Here is a 20,344-nt window from a genome sequence, read left to right as displayed (position 1 = left end):
GTCCCTCTGAGAGTCTGCTGAATGATTGATGATAAATGATGATCAAAAGTGATCTTATGCTTGGCATCTGCTTCTTTGCATATACACAACTGTTCTGTTCTTGAAGAATAAAATTGAAAATAAAAATGATCAATGTCTGTCAGTCATAAATGACTAAACATTTGGAGTTGGACTATAAAATTTGATGTATATTATTTTGAATTCTGTTACCTGAAGCAAGCAGCTGTCTGCTTGGACTATTACCTTCACTGAAGTGGAACAGTGTGGGTGTTTATGACTGTTCAACATGAGTTTCCATGCACTGAAATATTACAAATTATTAATCAACTTTCATATTGTATTTCTTATGTCATGAGCTCATTCAGTGCATGTGACACCTTGTTTAATACGTCAGACATTGGAGATGAGACTTGCAGTGGAAAACAGATCTTACCTATCGTCATATAGGTTAATAGAAAGAAAGAACTTGTGATTATAAACCTTTTTATGTCCTCCAGATACCCCAAAGTGTACAGCAGCCAATGAAGTACTTTTGAAGTGTAATCACTGTTTTATCGCTAGTATCCAATTTGCCTTATGAAACTCTCGATGTCTTGACTGCTCCTAGTAAAATTGCAGGGGTTGGGAGGTGTGGGAGAGGTAAGTTCCAGGAATAAGTTCCAATGACATGTGAACCAATCTTACAGCACCCCACCTTCAAATCCACAAGACATTGTTGAAGTGGGAACCTGCACTCGGTGCTAATTTTACAAGTTAACACCTTAGCCTGAGGGCTTAGGAGAGCTGGTGGCAAATATTAACATGTTACTCTTGTCATTATATAGACATTTTCAAAATCTCTTTCATTGCTGCACGTGGTGTACATCAAACTGTACTGTGTTTCACTTGATAATACCAGATGTCCCAAATAGGGCAAGTGTTACCCAAATGAATATCCTTCAGCTTAAAGCTCATAAATTTAAAAAAAAACTTGTTTTTATTTGTAACAGCATTTGCCTGACCTGCTGTGCTGTTCCAGCAATAAAGTTTCAACTTTGATCTCCAGCATCTGCAGACCTCACTTTCTCCGTCCAGTTGCAGTAGTCAAGTGGTGTCTTTATTAGTGTGTGACAATGAATACTGAACAGTCTAGTCCCCCCTCCACCAAGGTTCGAATGAGCACAATTTATATGAAGTTTCATTAAAAATGATATTCAGTAGGCAAAGGCCACAGCACAGTGGCCTTTGATGGGCTGATAATTGTATTTCTGTGCACTAATTGCACTGCAAACACTTGGTATTGTCCTTCTAGAGACAAGAAGGAATGTGCTTGTATTCTGCATGAGAAGTTCACAGGGGTGAATAGATGAGGTTTGGGACCATCAGACAATGTGGTAAAGATCTTCCTATTTCTTAATTAGGAGACCTTGTGCATTGTTGTGAGTCTCCCATTTCTTGCTCTCTTATCCTGCTGATGTTTGTGTATACTTCAGCACCCAGCTGCTGGTCCTGGCTGGCACTCTAAAATTTTGTACCTTCAGTATGTTGGCCTTCAAAGCAAGGCGATTTGAATGCTGGAGCATGGGTGTCTTGTTGAAGATCTTGAAGGAGTGCAAGAAAGGTTTACTTGATGGCAGGATTAATGTATGAAGGAAGACTGGATCAGTCAGGATTATATTCACTCGAGTTTAGAAGAATGAGGGTGATATTATAGAAATATATAAAATTCTACCGGAAGGATGTTTCCGATGTCTGGGTAGACCAGAACCAGGTTGTGGTCTAAGGCTGTGGGAAAGGCCATTTAGGATAGAGTTGAGGAGAAATTGTTCAGCCAGAGAATAATGAGCCTGTTGATTCCTCTGCCACAAAAAGTGGTTGAGGCCAAACCACTGAAATATTTTCAAGGAACAGTTGAATATGATTCTTGGGGCTAAAGGGATCAGGGTAGGGAAGAAAGCAGGAGCAGAATATTGGACCAAAATATTAACTCTGATTTCTTTTCACATGTTGCCAAACTTGCTGAGCGTTTTGCAGTTATTTCCATTTTGGTTTCTGCTTTTGAGCATCTGCAGTTCTTTCAGCTTTTTAACAGGATATTGAGTTGGATGATTAGCCATGATCATGTTGAATGGCAGAACAGTTTCTAAGTTCTATAACTGCTCCTGTTTTCTATGTTTTTAAATATAGATTCCCCCCGTGTCTATTGAGGGTCTTTTAGTTTGACTTAAATGCTTGTACTTAGAAATACAATTCCAGATTGCAATTTTAAAGATCTGATGCACAAATGTTTCCTGTACTGACAGGCTGGTTTATACTGTTCTGTACTGTGTTCTGACTTACCTTTGAATTGATTCACAAATAGACTTAGGGACAGAGCCCAGGGGCAGCCTGTATAAGAGGAAGTTATTAAAATCATACTTGTGTTATTAATTGGTAAATTTATTACAGATTTCTATGCTTGGGTTGCATGTGAGAAGAATTTTAGAATGATTGTCAGAAAATGTGCAAAAGAAGCCGACATAACTTGTGCATTGTAAATGTATTTAGATCTCTAAATTGAGGTTTTTTTTACAATAAATTTCTGTTGCTGATAGTTTGGTGATGAGTTTGAATCTCTGCGAGTCTGGTGATGACATTCACACAATTCAATTGTACAAAGTCTTAAAATCTGAGAAGCATGTTATATGGGATACAATGTGGTTGTACACTAATACTGTTGACACTAATTTTTTTTCTGAGTGGGAAAGTGCAGCAGGACATTGAATCATGGATCCAGAAAATTGGAGTGATAGGTCATAGAGTCAAATTGATGTACAGCATGGAAATAGACCCTTTGGTCCAACTCGTCCATGTTAGCCAGATATCCTAAATTAATCGAGTCCCATTTACGAGCACTTGGCCCACATCCCTCTAAGAGTCCAGATTAGAGTGGTGCTGGAAAAGCACAGCAGGTTGGGCATCATCCGAGGAGCAGGAAAATCGACGTTTCAGGCAAAAGCCCTTCATCAGGAATCTTTCTGATGAAGGGCTTTTGCCCGAAACGTCGATTATCCAGCTCCTCAGATGCTGCCCGACCTGCTGTGCTTTTCCAGCACCACTCTAATCTAGACTCTGGTTTCCAGCCTTTGCAGTCCTTGTTTTTACCATATCCCCCTCAACCTTTCCTATTCATATACCCATCCAGATGCCTTTTGAATGTTGTAATTGTATCAACCTCCAATACTTCCTCTGGCAGCTCATTCCATACATGCACCACCCTTTTCGTGAAAAAGTTGTCCCTCTTTTAAATCTTTCCACTCTCACCCTAAACCTATGCCTTCTAGGTCTGGGCTACCCCCAACCCAGGGAAAAGATCCTGTCTATTCACCCTCTCCATGCCCCTCATGATCTTATAAACCTCTATAAGATCACCCCTCAGCTTTGGATGCTGTAGGGAAAACAGTCTCAGCCTCTTCCTGTAGTTCAAACCCTCCAAACCTGGCAGCCTCTTTAAGGATGTTTGAAGTGATGCCTTTAGTGCTGTGTTTTTAGGCCAAGGGGTGGTGCTAAGATTTAATGATTTACAGTGAAAAATCAAATCCAAAAGTTGTCAATTTCTGAAAGTCTGGTTATTCCTTTTGTTTGTTTCTTGTCCAACTTGCAACTCCCTTTGGCTGTGAAACATAGACCCTTTTCTCACTTAATCTTTTCTGTCTTCCTTACGTTCTTTTCCTCCCCTTCTCCACATCCCTAAAATCAGTCACTGAAACTTTATTACATCTCTAACTTTTCCAGGTTCTGATAGAAGAGCAGTAACCTGAAAATTAAACATTTTTCTTCCAGTGTTCTGTCAGACCTATTGAGTATTTCCAATATTTTCTGCTTTTATATTTGTTTACTAACAGTTACATATGGTGTTTGTTTTGTATTTCAGTGCCATGCAGCTTTTCTACACTGTGAGAAACATGTTCCACTTGTTCTACGATGTGGTACCAACCTATCATAAGTAAGTATTTTCTAATAGTTTTTATAAGTGAATTTTAAATTCTTTACACCATTGAATTTGCAGAGTCATTATTAAATTTGGTGCAATAGCTTGGCCACATTGTTGATTAATGGAATGGTGTTTTTAGCCTATTTAGGGAAGTCAACTGCATAGTCCCTAATACAGGCCAAAATTGACTTGCACGTAGCTGAGAATCATCTGATCTACCTTGGTATGTTTAAACAGCCTAAATATGTGTTTGCATTTTCATTTCCTCTCACCCACATACGACTTACATAATTATAGGTTTACAGGGAAACTTATTTACAGTGAAGGCATTCATTTGTCACGTTTACAGAAAAATATGGTTGAATGGATTTTTGATACAACTCTAACCTGCAACTTGACGAGGTAACAAGCAAGTTATAAAAGGAGAATCAGAAGAAGTGATTTGTTTGGATTTCCAGAAGACCTTTGACAAGGTGCTGCACAAGAGGCTGCTAAGTAAGAGAAGAGCTCATCTTACCCATGTTTAGGTACTGGCATGAGGAATGGCTCACTGGCAGAAGGAAGTGGAGAGAAAGGAGTCTTTTTCAGAATGCCAGCTGGTGACTAATGGAGTTCCGCAGGGTGACTATTCACGTTGTGCATTAATGATCTGCACATGGGAATTGAGGACGTTGTTGCGAAGTTAGCACATGACATAATGATAGGTGGAGGAACAAGTAGTATTGAGGAAGTAGGGAGACTGCAGAAGGGTGGGAGATGTAATACAATGTGGGAAAGTGTGGGGTTATGCATAGAGCATGGACTACTTTCAAAACGGAAAGGCTTTGGAAATTTGAAGCACAGAGGTTCATTTGACAGTTAGGCTGGCATTCATTTCAAGAGGGCTAAGTAAAAAAGAGCAGTGATGTATTGCTGAGGCTGTATAAGGCTGTACTCGGACCACATTTGGAATGGTGTGAGCAGTTTTGGGCCCCTTCTCAGAAAGCATGTGCTGGTCGTGTGGGGTCCAGAGCAGGTTTACAAGGATGATCCTAGGATGAAGGGCTTGTCATCTGGGGAGTGTTTGAGGACTTTAGATCTGTATTTGATGGAGTTTAAAAGGATGAGAGGCGATCTATTTTAAATTTGCAGAATATTGAGAGGCCTGGATAGAATTGATGTAGAAATGATGTTTCCACGAGTGGGAGACATGAGGACCTGAGGGCACAGCCTGAGAGTGAAGGCGTTTGCACTGACCTACAATATATTTTCAAAATTGCCAAATATTTTCCCAAGCATCTTATGTTCAAGTGAACTAGCAACCTGATTTTACTGTTTAGGACTAGTTGTTTTTGCTTACAGTTCTCAGTGAAGATTGGTTTTATATTCCTCCAGAGAGGTTGTGTAAACAAAATGTTACAATCCAACTTTTGAACGTTCAATCTTTAGATACAATGTTCAGACAAAAACATGTTTGTCCATACCCTAGGCAAGCCTCCCCAATATGTTCTGGTTTCAGAGGGGTATCCCAAACCAAGAAGCTCCCGATTTGGAAGGCATGATCAGGTTCCCCATACCTTGTTGCCTCGGTTGGTCGCAGTAAAATTAATTTTAAAAATGGATCTTTGCAACCAGACCAAATAAACTTGTATTTTAAAAGGATCAAATGTGACCAAGCTTTTTTGAGTTCAAAAATAGTGAGTTTATTGTGCATTCAATACCAGACAAATTAATCGTGCAATACAGATACACACAAATTATAAATAAAAGGTGTGTCCAAAAAGATAAAAGTTTTTCTAAAAAAAACACAGCTATATGGATCAGTCTCTGAATTGTTTTTCCAAGAATGGCTAGTTGAACGTTGCAGCCTTTGATGGAGGTAACTGATAGAGTTGATATTCATAGTTGGACAGTTGGTTTCAGGATTCTTATTTTTACCGATTGGTTGAAATTCTGTATTTCTGATTCATTTCAGCCATGATTTAATTCAGTCCTTTCGTTGTCAGTTTACTTTTTCTTTTAACTGGTTTGCCACAATCTGAGTAAGAAAACATCTTTACCTGCAAGGTGCTTAGAGGATAGCACTTCAAATGTGGCTTTCGTTGTGTACTAATGCTTGAACCCTGACTATGCACGTGAGAACATTAAATGTCATTAACACATTTCATTAGGTTTGAAACTAAATTTTTAACCCCTGTCCTTATGCATCCTTCATAATGAAAAATACAAAGTGAGTCTGCAGTTCAAGACATAATTTGCATTGGAATGGCTAGCTGTTGAGCAGGGCATGCCAGACCTTGTTATCTTTGTAATTGCTAGAGATCACATTCCAGTCTGTTTGAAGTTTGTTTGAGGTTATATTCCATCACTTGGTCTCCCCAGATAATCATTGAAGTTATATCCACAGCCATTTGTTGATATATCAACAGTCTTTTAAAAAACATACTGTCATCATTGGAACCGTTAAATAGAGGCATGATAGATCCATTATATAATGCTAAGCATTAATCTATGCTGTTTCCAATCATTTCGATTTTAAAATATCTGTGCTCTTCAATTCTATTGTGCATTTCCAATTAAAGTTGCTCAATCATTGGTGGCCATGCCTTCAGTTGCTAGACTGTAAGATCTGTAATTCAGTCCTGACGCCTCTTCATCTCGATGCCTCATTTCCTCCTTCAAGACACTCTAAAATCTAATTCTTTTTCTTTGACCAAACGTTTGGTCATCTGAACTAATATCTCCTATGTGACTCCCTTTCATTCTGTATTTTATAATATTGCCTATTACATTAAACTGTACGAATTATTATTGGGTATTGTGAAGAACTTTCAGCATAGAAGCAAGGTATTTAGTCGAAGAGAACCATGTTCGTATTTATGCTTTCCACATGAATTCTCATCATCTATTCAAACTGACTGATCCATCTGTTACTTTATCACTTGCTTTTAATCTATCATTTGTATATGTAAATCTATATTATCATGGGACAGACAGTGTTATAGTAATAGTGTCACTGATCTGGTAATCCAGAAACTGAGGCTAATGCACTTGGAAATATACGTTCAAATTCAACCACAATAACTGATTCATTAACTCCATTAGGGAAGGAAATCTGCTGTCCTTACCGAGCCTAGCCTATATCAAACTCCAAACCCACAGCAACTAGTTCAAAATAGCTTAGTTGGAGTGAAATGAAAGATGGATAACAGATGCTGCCTTTCTGTATTTATGCTCATACCCCTTAAAGATATAAAGATAAACAAAATTAATTGGCCTTTTTCTGAGTCATTGCATAGAAATTCTGATTAAACTTAAGATTTCTTAATGTTGTGGAAATAATGCTGTACTGTGATTTTGCTTTTGGAAGTGTCATTGCAAACATTAACAAAAACTTGAGTTGCATTTGGTTTTTTTTATCCATCAAATTGATTCTTCATCAAGATTAAAATAGTTTTATCTTTAATGGTTATTGAATATCAAATTCTTTCCAGTTGCCATTTAGTTATTTGTAGAAGTTGCAGTATTATGGTATTCTAAATTGGTTTCCTTTTCTCATTTAGGGATACATTACAGAAGTTGCCGCAGCTGGCTGCTATCCACCACAACAACTGTATGTACATTGCCCACCACCTGATCACCTTGGGACACCAGTTCCAGTGCACCCTGCCAAGTCCTTTGTGCAATGGAGCTGCCACCTTTGTAGATTTTGTGCCAAGCTTTAGGCGGTTAGGTGCGTGACTTGATTTTCTTTCACTAATTGTTGAGCCCCGTAATGATCTTTGATTTTTAAAAGTATTTCCTAACGTAGCATAACAGCAGTGATGATCCGTAATTTATTGTGTTCTGAGAAGAATTGAAAATGATTGCGGATGTCAAGGCTTCACTTACAAGACTGGTGAATCAGATTTGCTGCTGTGACATTTTAAGATTACATTTAAAAATCTGCCTTACTTCTCTAAAGAATAAGAACTTTATTAAGCATTAATATTGTGGATTGTTTTTGTGATAATGTTGACAGTGAATTTTCTTGCTCTGCTTCTGGGAATACTCTGAAGTGAAAATTTTTAATTAATTTTGAGGGAATTCCTTTGTGGTGTATTCCACCACCCTGTCATCACAATTATGGAGCTATAAGCTGGCTGAAAGATTGTCAAGAATTTCAAACCTGTGAGAACTGACAGCAGTTTAACAATGAGTACCTCCCTGACACCAGTTTAATCTTCGGTAGTGTTCAGAACATAAGAACTAGGATCAGGAGTGGGCAATTCATTTCCTTGATCCTGCTTTGCCATTTCATACGTATCCCATTAATTGGTTACTAATTAAAAATTTGTCCATCTCCTTTGTAAATTTATTCAGTGCCCTGGTGCCCATTGCACTCTGAAAAGTAAATTCCACAAATTCACGATCCTTTCAGAGAAATAATTCCTCCTCATCTCTGTTTTCAGTCTGCCACCCCCAGCCTAAAACCATGACCTTTTGTTTTAGGTTGTGCGGGAAGGGAAACATCCGTTCTATGTATGCTTTGTCTGTCCCTTTTTAGTATCTTATACATCTCATTTAGCTCTCTGCTTATTCCTCAAAACTCTGTAAGAGTATAGGCCTAAATTGCTCAGTTTCTACTGAGAAGTCAAGTCTTGCTTCTCTGGACTTAATCTAGTTAGCCTTCTCTGAACTGCCTCCAACGCCATTACATCCTGCAATTACGTCAATACAATTATTTCAGCTCAATTAATGTGATCCTTGGGTTCCACTAATTTCAACCAAGCTGTGAATGCAATTGCTGGCAGTCCTGTAGATATCTTAGTGAGCAAAAACAATTTTTTTAACAGATGCCTGTTCTAACTTTTAAAGCTCAAGGAAACACATGATTGAACTGTCAACATCACAGTCTGTTGAAGCTCAAAACCTTTCTGATTTAAGCTCTTGTTTTTTTTTAATCGCCCCTTCCACTGTTGTGACTTACAATAGAATCCTGGCATTGATTGTTACAGGGAGTTTAAAGGAAGAAGGGGGAGAAATGTTTGGTTGTTTTTGTTTAAACATTGTCACCTTCCAGGAATTGGCTCCTCCTCTGCTATAGTGAGGCAGCTGATTAATTGGTGAGTGTCTGATGCATGGTTAAAGTTTATTCTGTTTCTGGGTTGAGGTTAGTGGGAAAGCAAAGGAATATATGGCAGCAATCCGGGGCACACATTTAGATAATGATATGCAGAGTGTGACAGAAAGGGGCAATGTGCACATTTTATTATAGGCAGCAATTGGGGTAAATGGAGGAAAGGATGGGTAAAAGTTAAAAATTAATGCCTTTCACTTAAAGGCGCGTAACATTCCAAACAAAATGAGTGAATTGGTAGCACAAATTGAGTTTGATTATCATGACACATTTACAAAGAGATCACGATCTTGGATCCAAAGATGTAGAATCCGAATGGTTGGCGATGAGAAAGAACAAGGGAAAGGAGACATTAATGGGAGTAGTCTAATGATCCCCTAGCAGTAGCTATGGATAGGACAGAGAGTAATTAAACAGACATATTCTCTCCATGTCTGCATGTGTTTCCTCGGGGTGCCCTGGTTTCCTTCCACAGGCCAAAAGCATGCGGGTTAGATGGATGGGTCATGCTAAATTGACTAGTGTCTGGGGATATGCAGGCTAGGTAGGTTAGCCAATGGGAAATACAAGACACAGTATCGGGTTGGGCCGTGGGTCAGAGTGGAATGCTCTTCAGATGATCGGTGTGGACTCAATGGGCTGAGTGACCTGCTTCCACTCTGTAGGAGCTCTATGATTCTAAACTTAAATAAGGGTAATTATAAAGGAATAAGGACAGAGTTGGGTGGAGTGTAAAAGAATTCAGCAGAAAAGATGGTTGGTAAACAATGACAAATACTTAAAATAAAGTTCATGACATGCAACAAAGATATATCACAGTGAGGAAGAAGGATTCTGAGAAGGAGATAGGTTAACCATAATTAACCAAGGACATTAAAGATTGCAACAAATTGTTTCACTTTATTTTGCAATGTCGCAAAGATTAGTGGGAATATAGAAGGTTAAGTAGAGTTTTAAAAACCAGCAGAAGATGACCCGAAAAGAAGAGGGAGAAAATAAACTTTAAGGGTGAAATGGATAGTAAAATATAGAGTCATAGAGATGTACAGCATGGAGACAGACCCTTCAGTCCTACTCGTCCATGCCGACCAGATCTCCTAATCCAATCTAGTCCCACCTGCCAGCACCCGGCCCATATCCCTCCAAACCCTTCCTATTCATATACCCATCCAAATGCCTTTTAAATATTGTAATTGTACCAGCCTCCACCACTTCCTCTGGCAGCTCATTCCGTACACATACCACCCTCTGTGTGAAAAAGTTGCCCCTTAGATCTCTTTTATACCTTTCCACTTTCACCTTAAACATATATATCGACATTTATATGTTATTACGTTATGTATGTATATTCAGATGCCTAAAAAGGGAGAGACAGGCCTGAGTGAGTATAGGCTGTTTAGGGAATGAGGCTGGGGAAATAGGAAATGGCAGAGGAGTTGGATATATATTTTGCATCAGTCTTTGTGGTAAAAGACATTAACATTCCAAAGATACTAAAAAACCAAGGGTCAAAAGAGAGGGAGGAAATCAATTCAATAACTGTCATCAGAGGAAATATTTGAGGGAAACTAATGGGCAAAAAGCTGATATGACCCTGGATCTAATGGCTTGCATCCTAGGATATAAAGGAATTAAGTCCAGTGATAGTGGATGCACTAGTGGTAATTTAACAACCATCATTAGATTCTGGAAAGGTCTCAGATGACTGGAAACACTGGCTGCCATTGTAACATCCTTCCTCAAAAAGGGAAAGAAGCACAGAACTATCGAGCAACAACAGGAACAGAAATTGCTGGAGAAACTCTGGTCTGGCAGCATTTATGGAGACAAAGCAGAGTTCACTCTTGCCAAACGTGCTGCCAGAACTCCAGCATCTGCAGCTGTTTTGATTTTGTTTTTAAAAGTTATAGGCCAATTAGTTTAACATCTGTCATTGGGAAAATATTGGAATCTAATACAAATAATGTAATAACGAAGCATTTCAAAGTGTATAACATAATCCAGCAGAGCCAGCATACCTTTGAGAAGGGGAAATCATGTGCGACGAATTTGTTAGTTTATCTGAGAAGGTAACATGTAGAATTGATAAGGGGGAAGCAGTATTTGCATTTCCAAAAGACTTTCAATAAGGTACTGTACATGAGGCTGTTTTATTAGAAAAGTGGTCCTGGAGTTGGGGATAGTGGTTTAGCATTGATTGAGGATTAGCTTAGTAAGTCAACTAATGCAAAAAGAATGGACTGAGTGTATTTTTTATATGGCAGCCTATGACTAGTGATCGACCACAGGGATCAGTGCTAGGGATCACAATTATTTACAATATATATTGGTGACATGGCTGATGGATTGAATAAACTATTGCCACAAAAATAGATGATAGTCTACAAAGGAAAATAGGTTACATGAATTGGCAAAACCTCAACAACTGGAACATTCTGTGGAAAAGAATGTGAAGTCTGCAGTTTGACAGGAATAGTAGAGAAGTTGTAGATTATTTAAATGGAGGTACACTGTCGATAGCTGCAGTACAGGGTTTTGGGGATTGTCTTCAAAAAGGTAGCAAAGAAATTTAGCAGGTAATAAGGAAAGCATATGAAATGTTGGCCTTTATTTTAAAGGGAATAGTGTATAAAATAGGGAACAAACCTATCAGAAAATGCTGCAGAAACTACACTGTCTGTGGAGAGAGAAATAGTTAATATCCTGTCCTGAGTCCAGAACAGTTCTGAAGAATACTCATATTGGACTGAAACTGTTAACTCTATTTCTTCCTGTAAAGGTATTGCCAAACTTGTTGAAGTTCTTCAGCATTTTCTGTTTGTTTCTAATTTCAGAATTTGCCCTATTTTAGTTTTATAAAAATAGGGAAGTCTTGCTAAAACTTATAAGGCACTATTTAGAACACATCTAGAATACTGTGAACGGTTTTGATCACCTTATCTAAGGAAAGACAAATTGGCATTGGAAGCTGTTCAAGAGAAGGTTAATTTGTTTGATCCTAGTATGGAGGGATTTTCTTATGAGTGGACCTTAAGTAGGTTGGCTCTACACTGATTTGAGTTGAGAAAAATGAGAGGCGACTTTATTGAAACATATAAGATTCTTAGGGGGCTTGATAGGATAAATGCAGAAGGGTTGTTTCTCCCCTGGGAGATTCTAGGGTCAGACAGCATAATCTCCAAAGTAAGGGGTCGCCTTTTAAGGACAGATGAGGAATTTCTTCTCTCAGAATGGTGAATCTGTGGAATACTTTACTGTAGAGGGCTGTAGAGACTGTATTATGTATATTCAAGACTGAGATGCAGATTTTTTAATCAATAAGGGAATCGAGTTATGGAGGATAGGCAGGAATGTGGTGTCTTTTCTCACCACCAAGTCACATTAACTGTTCATTCTTATTATATGACCTTGTTCTGCAGAATTTTTGCCCATGTAAAAATATTGATTAAGAGTGTCATAAGTGTTTTAAATAGTATTTTTTTGTGATGACCATAAGATGTAGAAGCAGAATTATCGGCCTATCGAATTTGTACTATAATTTGATCAGGTTTCACAATCCCGTTCACCTGCTTTCTCCCTGTAACCTCTAATTCCCTTACTAATCACTAACCTATCTATTGTCTTAAATACACTCCATCACTTGGCTTCCAGAGCCCTTTGCAGCAATATGTCCTAGAGATTAACCACCATCTGACTGAGGAAGATCCTCCTCATCTCAGTTTGATGTTTGATGTTCTTTTAAGGCCTTGATGTATTCAGTTATTATGGGATAGTATGAGTGGAACAGTGCAAAGAAATAAATAGGGAAAGATATTGTACCTGACAGTAAACAGTTCCATTTGGTTTGTGGTGTTTCAATATTTTTTGACTTGTAATTAAACTTCTATCCCTGTTTCTGATCCAAAATGAAATTGGCTTTGAAACATTGCAAAACAATTTGTATACTAGATGAATAGACTTTAATTTACAGATTTTTAAAAGTAAATGTTATCAAAAATAGTTAATTTTGAGGCTGAAGTCAAATCAGAATCAATTTGTTGCTAGGTATGATGGATTTGGGAGTTTTATGAAAACAGTGCTGGTCGTTACAACAAATTGCCTTTCTCAAACAAAAATTGCATTTTTCAAACCCTGTGTTTAAATGGCATCATGTCTCTCCTTGCCAGGAACGGAGTGCTTCTTGGTGCAGTTGCGTGTCCAAAGAGACGAGCTACTGGAAAGGTTGTCGAATGCACGAAATCTTTCGAGCTTGGATGATGTGGATAATTACACAGCTGCAAATAAAGCAGTCCGGCAGGTTGGATGTTGTGGTGCAGTTGCATGTTCTTTCAAATTTGCAGAGTCATTGACATGTTTGCTAAGCCAAAAGAAAATGCAATGGTCAATGCATAAAATCTGAAATAAAATTGAAACATTTTGCACAATATTGTTCCGAGATTTGGAGTCCAGATTGCAGTCAGGATATCGATTCAGTAAAGGTTCAAAAGAGTTTTAAAAGAATCATACCAGATGTGAGACACTGAAAACAATCAGGAAAGACTGGGTAGGATAGATCTTTTCATTTCCTCTGAAAAAGCTGAAGGTTGCGGGCTGATATAATAGAGATCATTAAAATTGTGAGGTGACAAAAATAGTGTGTTGGAGAATTTCAGCAGGTCTGGCAGCATCTATAAAGAGGAAATTGTTAATATTTTGAGTCCTGTTTTGACAGGAGTCACGGATCTGCTAGACCTGCTGTGTTTCTCCAGCTCTTTATTTTTCTTCTAGATTTCCAGAGCATCTGGAGCTCTGTGTTTGAAATCGAGGTGCTTTGTTAACTGGACGTAGAGATGTTTTTAGTTTCTGGAACATAGAAACCATTATTTACAACAGGAGACAACGGAGAAACTTCTTTACTCTGCGTGCATAATGTGGAACAAAAATCTTTTCAGGAGAGTTAAAATAGGGGAAATGGAAGAGAAAGATATACTAGTTAGGTTACATGAAAAGGGAAGAGAGGTGGCTTATATGGAGTGTAACTCACAGCATGGAGCATTTGGATCCGATAGTCAATTTGTCTCCAAAGTAGACGCAAGTTAGCTGTTTTTCCTTGCAGTTTGTGATTGAGGCTATAGACCTGCTTGTATAATAGAAGAACTAACAGTGATCATATTTTACCATATTCAGGACTTGACTGAATTATACAATTGGACTGGGCTGTTGGGCAATCCGAAGAGATTTGAAAAGAAAATTCTATTTCTAGAAATAACAGCTGATTCATCAGAATTTAAAAATAAATTGAAATTTGAAACGTGACCTACCTGTTCAGTCGGAATTGTGTTGTTTCAGCTTTTCCTGTTTGTACTGTTAATTCCTTAAGTGTGTTTCCATACACACAGTTCACACCTCAGTCCTTTGTGTAGTGTTGGATAGGAATTATTTGGATATTCAGATCATCTCTTTTAAATCATTGATTTCTACTTTAACTTTTTGATTATTTTGTGAAGGGTTGGTGGGGGACCCTATCTAAGAATTGTGCAAATTGTTGTGTCTGTCAAATCTTCTGTTTAAGACTGTTCTATTCTAGCCACCAGTAGAGTTTATTTAAAACGGTTGTTTTTTCTGCTTTTCTTTTCCAGGTGATTCATCAGTTAAAACGGTTGGGCAAAGTTTGGCAAGATGTGCTTCCAGTTCATATATATTGCAAAGCTATGGGGACTTTACTTAACACAACAATTATAGAGATTGTGAACAAAGTCACAGTTCTAGAGGTAATTTGGAATGAAGTGGGATAAGATTTTGATCAAGGGCTTTTGTATTCTCTGGAGCAGAATTCTAACATTTTATCACTGGGTGATGAATGGTTTTATGTGTTTGCACAGATGATAGTACCACTTCTGTTTGAAGTTCTGACCTAGACATAGATCTGTTGATGTTGGGAACCTGAAAAGAGTTTAGTTTTATTTTTGTATTGTTTGTTTTTAATGAAGTTTTATACAACAGGGCACCAAATAGATGAAGAGAATGTCTTCTCATTGGCAAGTATCATGACTTGGTGCTATGAATAGGGTTAAAAAAACTGTTTTATTGTTTCCAATTTAATCTATTATTTCAGTGTTTTTGTAGGTTTGCAAAGATATTTTAAAATGAGGATTACATGCACTGTCCTGGTGTTTATCTTAGATTGTCATCTACATTTGATTCTTTTATGAGCTGGTATCCTGTGTTGCCCTTTCTTGTCTCTTTCTATGTAAGATTCTCCCTCTTGTGCATTTTTAGGTTGTGTGTGCAACATGACATTTAGAATATTGTGCACTGTTCTGGATTTCAGATTCAGAAACACTAGAAGTTGCAAAAGTATTTACAAGGATGATGCCAGAATCAAGAATCTGTATTGTTTAGACATTCCTGAAGAAGGGCCTGTGCCCGAAACGTCGAATCTCCTGTTCCCTGGATGCTGCCTGACCTGCTGTGCTATTCCAGCAATAAAGTTTCAACTTTGATCTCCAGCATCTGCAGACCTCACTTTCTCCTCATTGTTTAGACAGTCAAGGGGGTAAATCTTAAATATTATAAAGGGGTTCGCTAGAGATATAGCAAATATTGCAGCTTGCAGTGTGTCCAGAAGTGCATGTTCTTAATACGTCATTGCAAAATTCAAAATGGAATTTGCGAGAAACTTGTTGACTCAGAAAGTACCTGGAATGTGGAATGTTCATATGGATTATTAGAGACAAATTGTATAAATGCATTGAAGGAAATGCTGTATAATCATATGAAGGAGAAAGTAAAAGAAAATATGCTAAAAAGGTGAGATGAAGTACAATTGGAGAAGACTCCTTTGCAATATTATTACTGACATAGAGCAATTGGCTCAAATAACCTGTTTCTGTGCTGATTCTAATTTGATGTAAATTTCAGCTGTTCATCAGGACACTGATTGAATGTTTGTTGGGGCATAACAATATTTCCCTGCTTTAGTTTTAAAAGTTGTAATGGAATTTTCAACATGTTTTACACCAACTAGGTAGGAATTTTAGTTGGGGGCCTAGTAAACTCTCTTAGGTAATGTTGCTTTTTATGTCCATGTGCTGCAGTGGAACCAGAACGACGTAACTGTCGAAGCAAGTTACTCTGTGTGGTATTGAGAATGTTAACCAACCTATATATTAGAGTGGCCTATATCATATTGTGGACTGTGGTTATAGATTCTGTACTAATCTTATTAGTTTTGAGTTGACTGTATTACAGTTTTAGGAATTGCTCAACCTTTTATGTTGCAGGATATCTCCTCGGAAAGTGCAGACTGCCTCTATTCGTTATGTCGAGCTATACTGGAAGAAGGTCCACAGATCTTCCAGCCACTACCTGAAGAAAGTGGAAACAAAAAATATCAGGAAGAAGTTGCAGTATATGTCCCAAAATGGCCGAAATTCAAGGAACTAATGATAGTCCTTCAGGCCAGTCTGCAGGAGTTAGTGGACAGGTAAACCTTGGATTATAAATCGCATAAATAAATAATGATTTTGCTTTCTACAACGATGGGTAATATTGTTGTAAGTAGTGCTAAATGGCTATGTAAAATTGTCCTTTTAATTAATATTCTGTTGAATTGTCCATGTTAACGGTACAGTGTGCATAGCAGAACTTTTGTGTTGCCAAGTTACATTATGCTCTTTCAAAATCAAATTGCTTTACATTACATTGGACAAGCAAACCGATGCTAGTGTGCTGTATATCTTGCTCTCCGACTACCCTTCCTGCATCACATCTCTCTATCTCTCTCTCTCTTCTCTTCCTCTGTCTCTTCTCGATACCCCTCTGCAACCACCATTATTGCCATTGTTATTGGCAACTCCTTGCAGACAAAGATGACTCTTCTACTCTCAGGGTGAGTCTATAGGTGGCTGTACAGACGACTCCACACCCAACCACAGCTAGCACCACCATTCTCTATGTTTTTAAGAATATGACAGTCTCTACATGTCATCATCTGTGCTTGGTGTAAATCAGATTGTTCAGATAATCTAATTAATGTCTGTGATTTAAACTCAATCTTCTTTGATTGTAGCAACCCCCTCCACATTCTCACAAAGACAGACACACAGTTAAGTGATAAATCAAAGGGAAAAATAAATGAGATTTAACTGGCCAGTTTAGTTAAGCTGATTCTGTGATCGGTAACATACATGGCATACAGGACTATCTTGTGCTTGGTTGCTGATGACACCGATGCATGCAGATGTCTTCCAGTAGGCTGAAAATGTGTTGCTGGAAAAGCGCAGCAGGTCAGGCAGCATCCAAAGAGCAGGAGAATCGACGTTTCAGGCATGAGCCCTTCTTCAGGAAGGCTCTTCCATTAGGCTCCCCGGAATAGACACTTAATATTTATAACTGAGATTCTGTTCTCTGAACTTTCAGTAAGTTGATATTGCGAAGAAGCAATTAAACCCCAAACCTGTAGCTTTCACAGGCACAATCCTTCTGACACAGTCCAAAACTAGTTTAAACTTTTGAACTCTCCCTGCTAGCGTTCCCACCTGCCTATGAGTTCCCAGTTAACACTCAGCATCAATTCTGTTCTGAGGAAGAGTCACAGAGATGTACAGAATGGAAACAGACCCTTCAGTCCAACTCGCCCATGCCAACAGATATCCCAACCAAATCTCGTCCCACCTGCCAGCACCCGGCCCATATTCCTCCAAACCCTTCCAATTCATATACCCATCCAGCTGACTTCGAAATGCTGTTATTGTACAAGCTTCCACCGTTTCCTCTGACAGCTCATTCTATACACATACCACCCACTGTGTGGAAAAAGTTGCCCCTTAGGTTTCTTTTTTATCTTTTCCCTCTCACTCTAAACGTATGCCCTTTAGTTCTGGACTCCCCCACTCCAGGGAAAGGACCTTGTCTATTTACCCTATCTATGCCTTCATGATTTTGTAAACCTCTGTAAGGTCACCTCTCAGCCTCCAATGCTCCAGGGAAAACAATCCTAGTCTATTCAGCCTCTCCCTATAGCTCAAATCCTCCAAACGTGGCAACATCCTTGTAAATCTTTTCTGAACCCTTTCAAGTTTCACAACATCTTTCCGATAGGAAGGAGACCAGAATTGCACACGATATTCCAAAAGTGGTCTAACCAATGTCTTGCACAGCCGCAACATGACCTCCCAATTCCTGTACTCAATGCTCTGACCAATAAAGAAAAGCATACCAAACACCTTCATCACTACCCTATCTACCTGCAAATCTACTTTCAAGGAAATATGAGCCTGCAGTCCAAGGTCTCTGTTCACAACACATACTTGAAATGTTAACTGTTTCTTGTCACAGGTAATGCCAGACCTGCTGAGATTCTCCAGCATTCTCTGTTTGTTTCCAATTTCCAGCACCCTCAGTGTTAAACTGAGTTAATTGCGAAAGGAGCTCGCCTTCCCTTGTTCTGGCACTGCTTGGGTGTTCACGCTACATTTGTTCAACACGGTGTCATGCTATAGAAGTTTAATTATTCAGTTCAATGTGACAAGCTTAAACTTTGTAACTAATTTACAGAAACAAGTGCAACCTTCTGTTTGGAGAAGAAAATGTCCATATGATGGAAAAAGGATGTGAATTGAACATTTGCTAAATCTGCTAGACAAATCTGTTCCTTATGGAGACTAAATATTTGATCTCTCCATCTGCCAGCTGGACAAGCATGTCTTTGGCATCCAAGACTAGCATCAATTCAATGTTGGCTGATGTGCCAAAGATCAGGAAATAAGCTAAATAATTATTCATCATAACCCATTTCACCTACTGTATTGTGACCTCATTATCAGCTTTTATTTTTCCAGGACTTACCATTATCCATCCCCTTGTCGGTCTGCCTGTCTTTCTCTCTGGGTTTAATCTCCACCTATTTGCTTACTCCTTTTTCCCTCTACCCCACCCCTTGTCTTCAGCATTAATACTATCTTTTTCCTAGCTACTAATAGTTTTGAAGAAGGTTTACTGGACCCAAAATGTTAACTGTGCTTTCACTCTAAAGATGCTGCCAGACCTGCTGAATTTCTCCAGCAGTTTCTTTTTTTGTTTTCCAGCATCTGCTTTATTATTAGATAATTACAATGTTTCATTTTAAGCAAAGTTACTGTAACACCAAAAGTATGTTTACAGATGCAAAATAATTTGAGATTAACAGACAACACTGACATTTAGTTGCTGTCTTTGTCAAGAAGTCCAACTTCGCAAAGGGCCTCATGGTGGATTTGAGATGTTTGTGTAAATCACTGTACACATTTTGAACCAGCAGCAACAAGAAGACTCGTCAGTATTTGGTCTCAGGGGATGGTATGTGTGCAGCCAGGGTAATTGGACCCTTGGTATTCGCACCTCATGTTCAATGATTAAATACTGAATTCTTGTTTAGGCAGGTACGTGGTCCCAACTGGTCTTGCAGCCTACTCAGTGCACCCACCTCTCAAAGGCTGGTGCACTGCCCTCCACTGCCAAATCTATAAAATATCAATTGGAGTTTTTTTCCTAAAAAGCCAAATTAATGAGAATATCTTAAATTTGCATGTTCTTAAATTTAATGTTTAAGTTGTATTAAACTTTGGACCTATTTTTGATTTCACTTTATTTTTCAATATGTTTAGATGGACTGATGGGAAGGGCCCTTTCGCAGCAGAATTTTCTCCAGTTGAGGCAAAAAACCTAATCCGAGCTTTGTTTCAGAACACGGAGCGAAGAGCCACAGCGCTGGCAAAAATTAAATAGATATTGTTATGATTTTCTATGTATTAAATGAATGAAATGTCAATAAATGTATATTTACCTTGTAAACTTTTATATTTTGTTTTTAATACTTTTTAAAAGCCATACATATGTTGAATATTGTAGCAGAATCTTCAAGAAGCCAATTTGTATCAGCTGTTGCCTGGAATAAAAACACTGCAAATACTTTCCTTTTAGTCCCTTTTCAAATTTTTCCCACGTCAATCTGACAGCTATTAGGGCAATTAAATGATTCCAGTAAGGGATATGTTGGAGGTAGCCCAGAGACGGTTCACTGGGTTGATCTGGATGTGGAGGGACTGTTTTTGTGAGGAGAAGTTAAGTAGTTGGCCCTGTACTTTTTGGAGTTTAGAAAAATGAGCACTGACTTTATTGAAATATGTATGATTTTTCAGGGCTTGAAACATTGGGTGTGGAGAGATTGTTTTCCCCTTATGGGAGAGTCCAGGACCAGAGGACATCATCTCCAAATGAAGGGTCATTCGTTTAAATAACCGGTGGCTCAGTGGTTAGCATTGCTGCCTCACAGC

The 20,344-nt window shown here is 38.4% G+C and overlaps 1 protein-coding gene across 1 annotated transcript in view; it reads left to right on the top strand.

Moving 5' to 3' along the window:
* The window catches only part of zw10 (zw10 kinetochore protein), a 39,500-nt gene extending 19,521 nt beyond the window's left edge, over positions 1-19,979 (top strand). The window contains exons 11-16 of the mRNA XM_087976356.1: positions 3,893-3,964; positions 7,495-7,664; positions 13,217-13,347; positions 14,669-14,800; positions 16,313-16,515; positions 19,676-19,979. Of these exons, the coding sequence (XP_087832482.1) occupies positions 3,893-3,964; positions 7,495-7,664; positions 13,217-13,347; positions 14,669-14,800; positions 16,313-16,515; positions 19,676-19,796 (829 nt within the window). The 3' untranslated portion in view covers positions 19,797-19,979. The remainder of the gene's footprint in view (positions 1-3,892; positions 3,965-7,494; positions 7,665-13,216; positions 13,348-14,668; positions 14,801-16,312; positions 16,516-19,675) is intronic.
* The last annotated feature ends 365 nt before the right edge of the window (positions 19,980-20,344 follow it).

The sequence above is a fragment of the Chiloscyllium plagiosum genome, unplaced genomic scaffold, assembly GCF_037043375.1.
Source record: "Chiloscyllium plagiosum isolate Xiang-an unplaced genomic scaffold, Cpla_swu_hap1 HiC_scaffold_29, whole genome shotgun sequence".
NCBI lineage: Eukaryota > Metazoa > Chordata > Chondrichthyes > Orectolobiformes > Hemiscylliidae > Chiloscyllium > Chiloscyllium plagiosum.
This window is presented reverse-complemented; position numbering and strand designations above follow the sequence as displayed.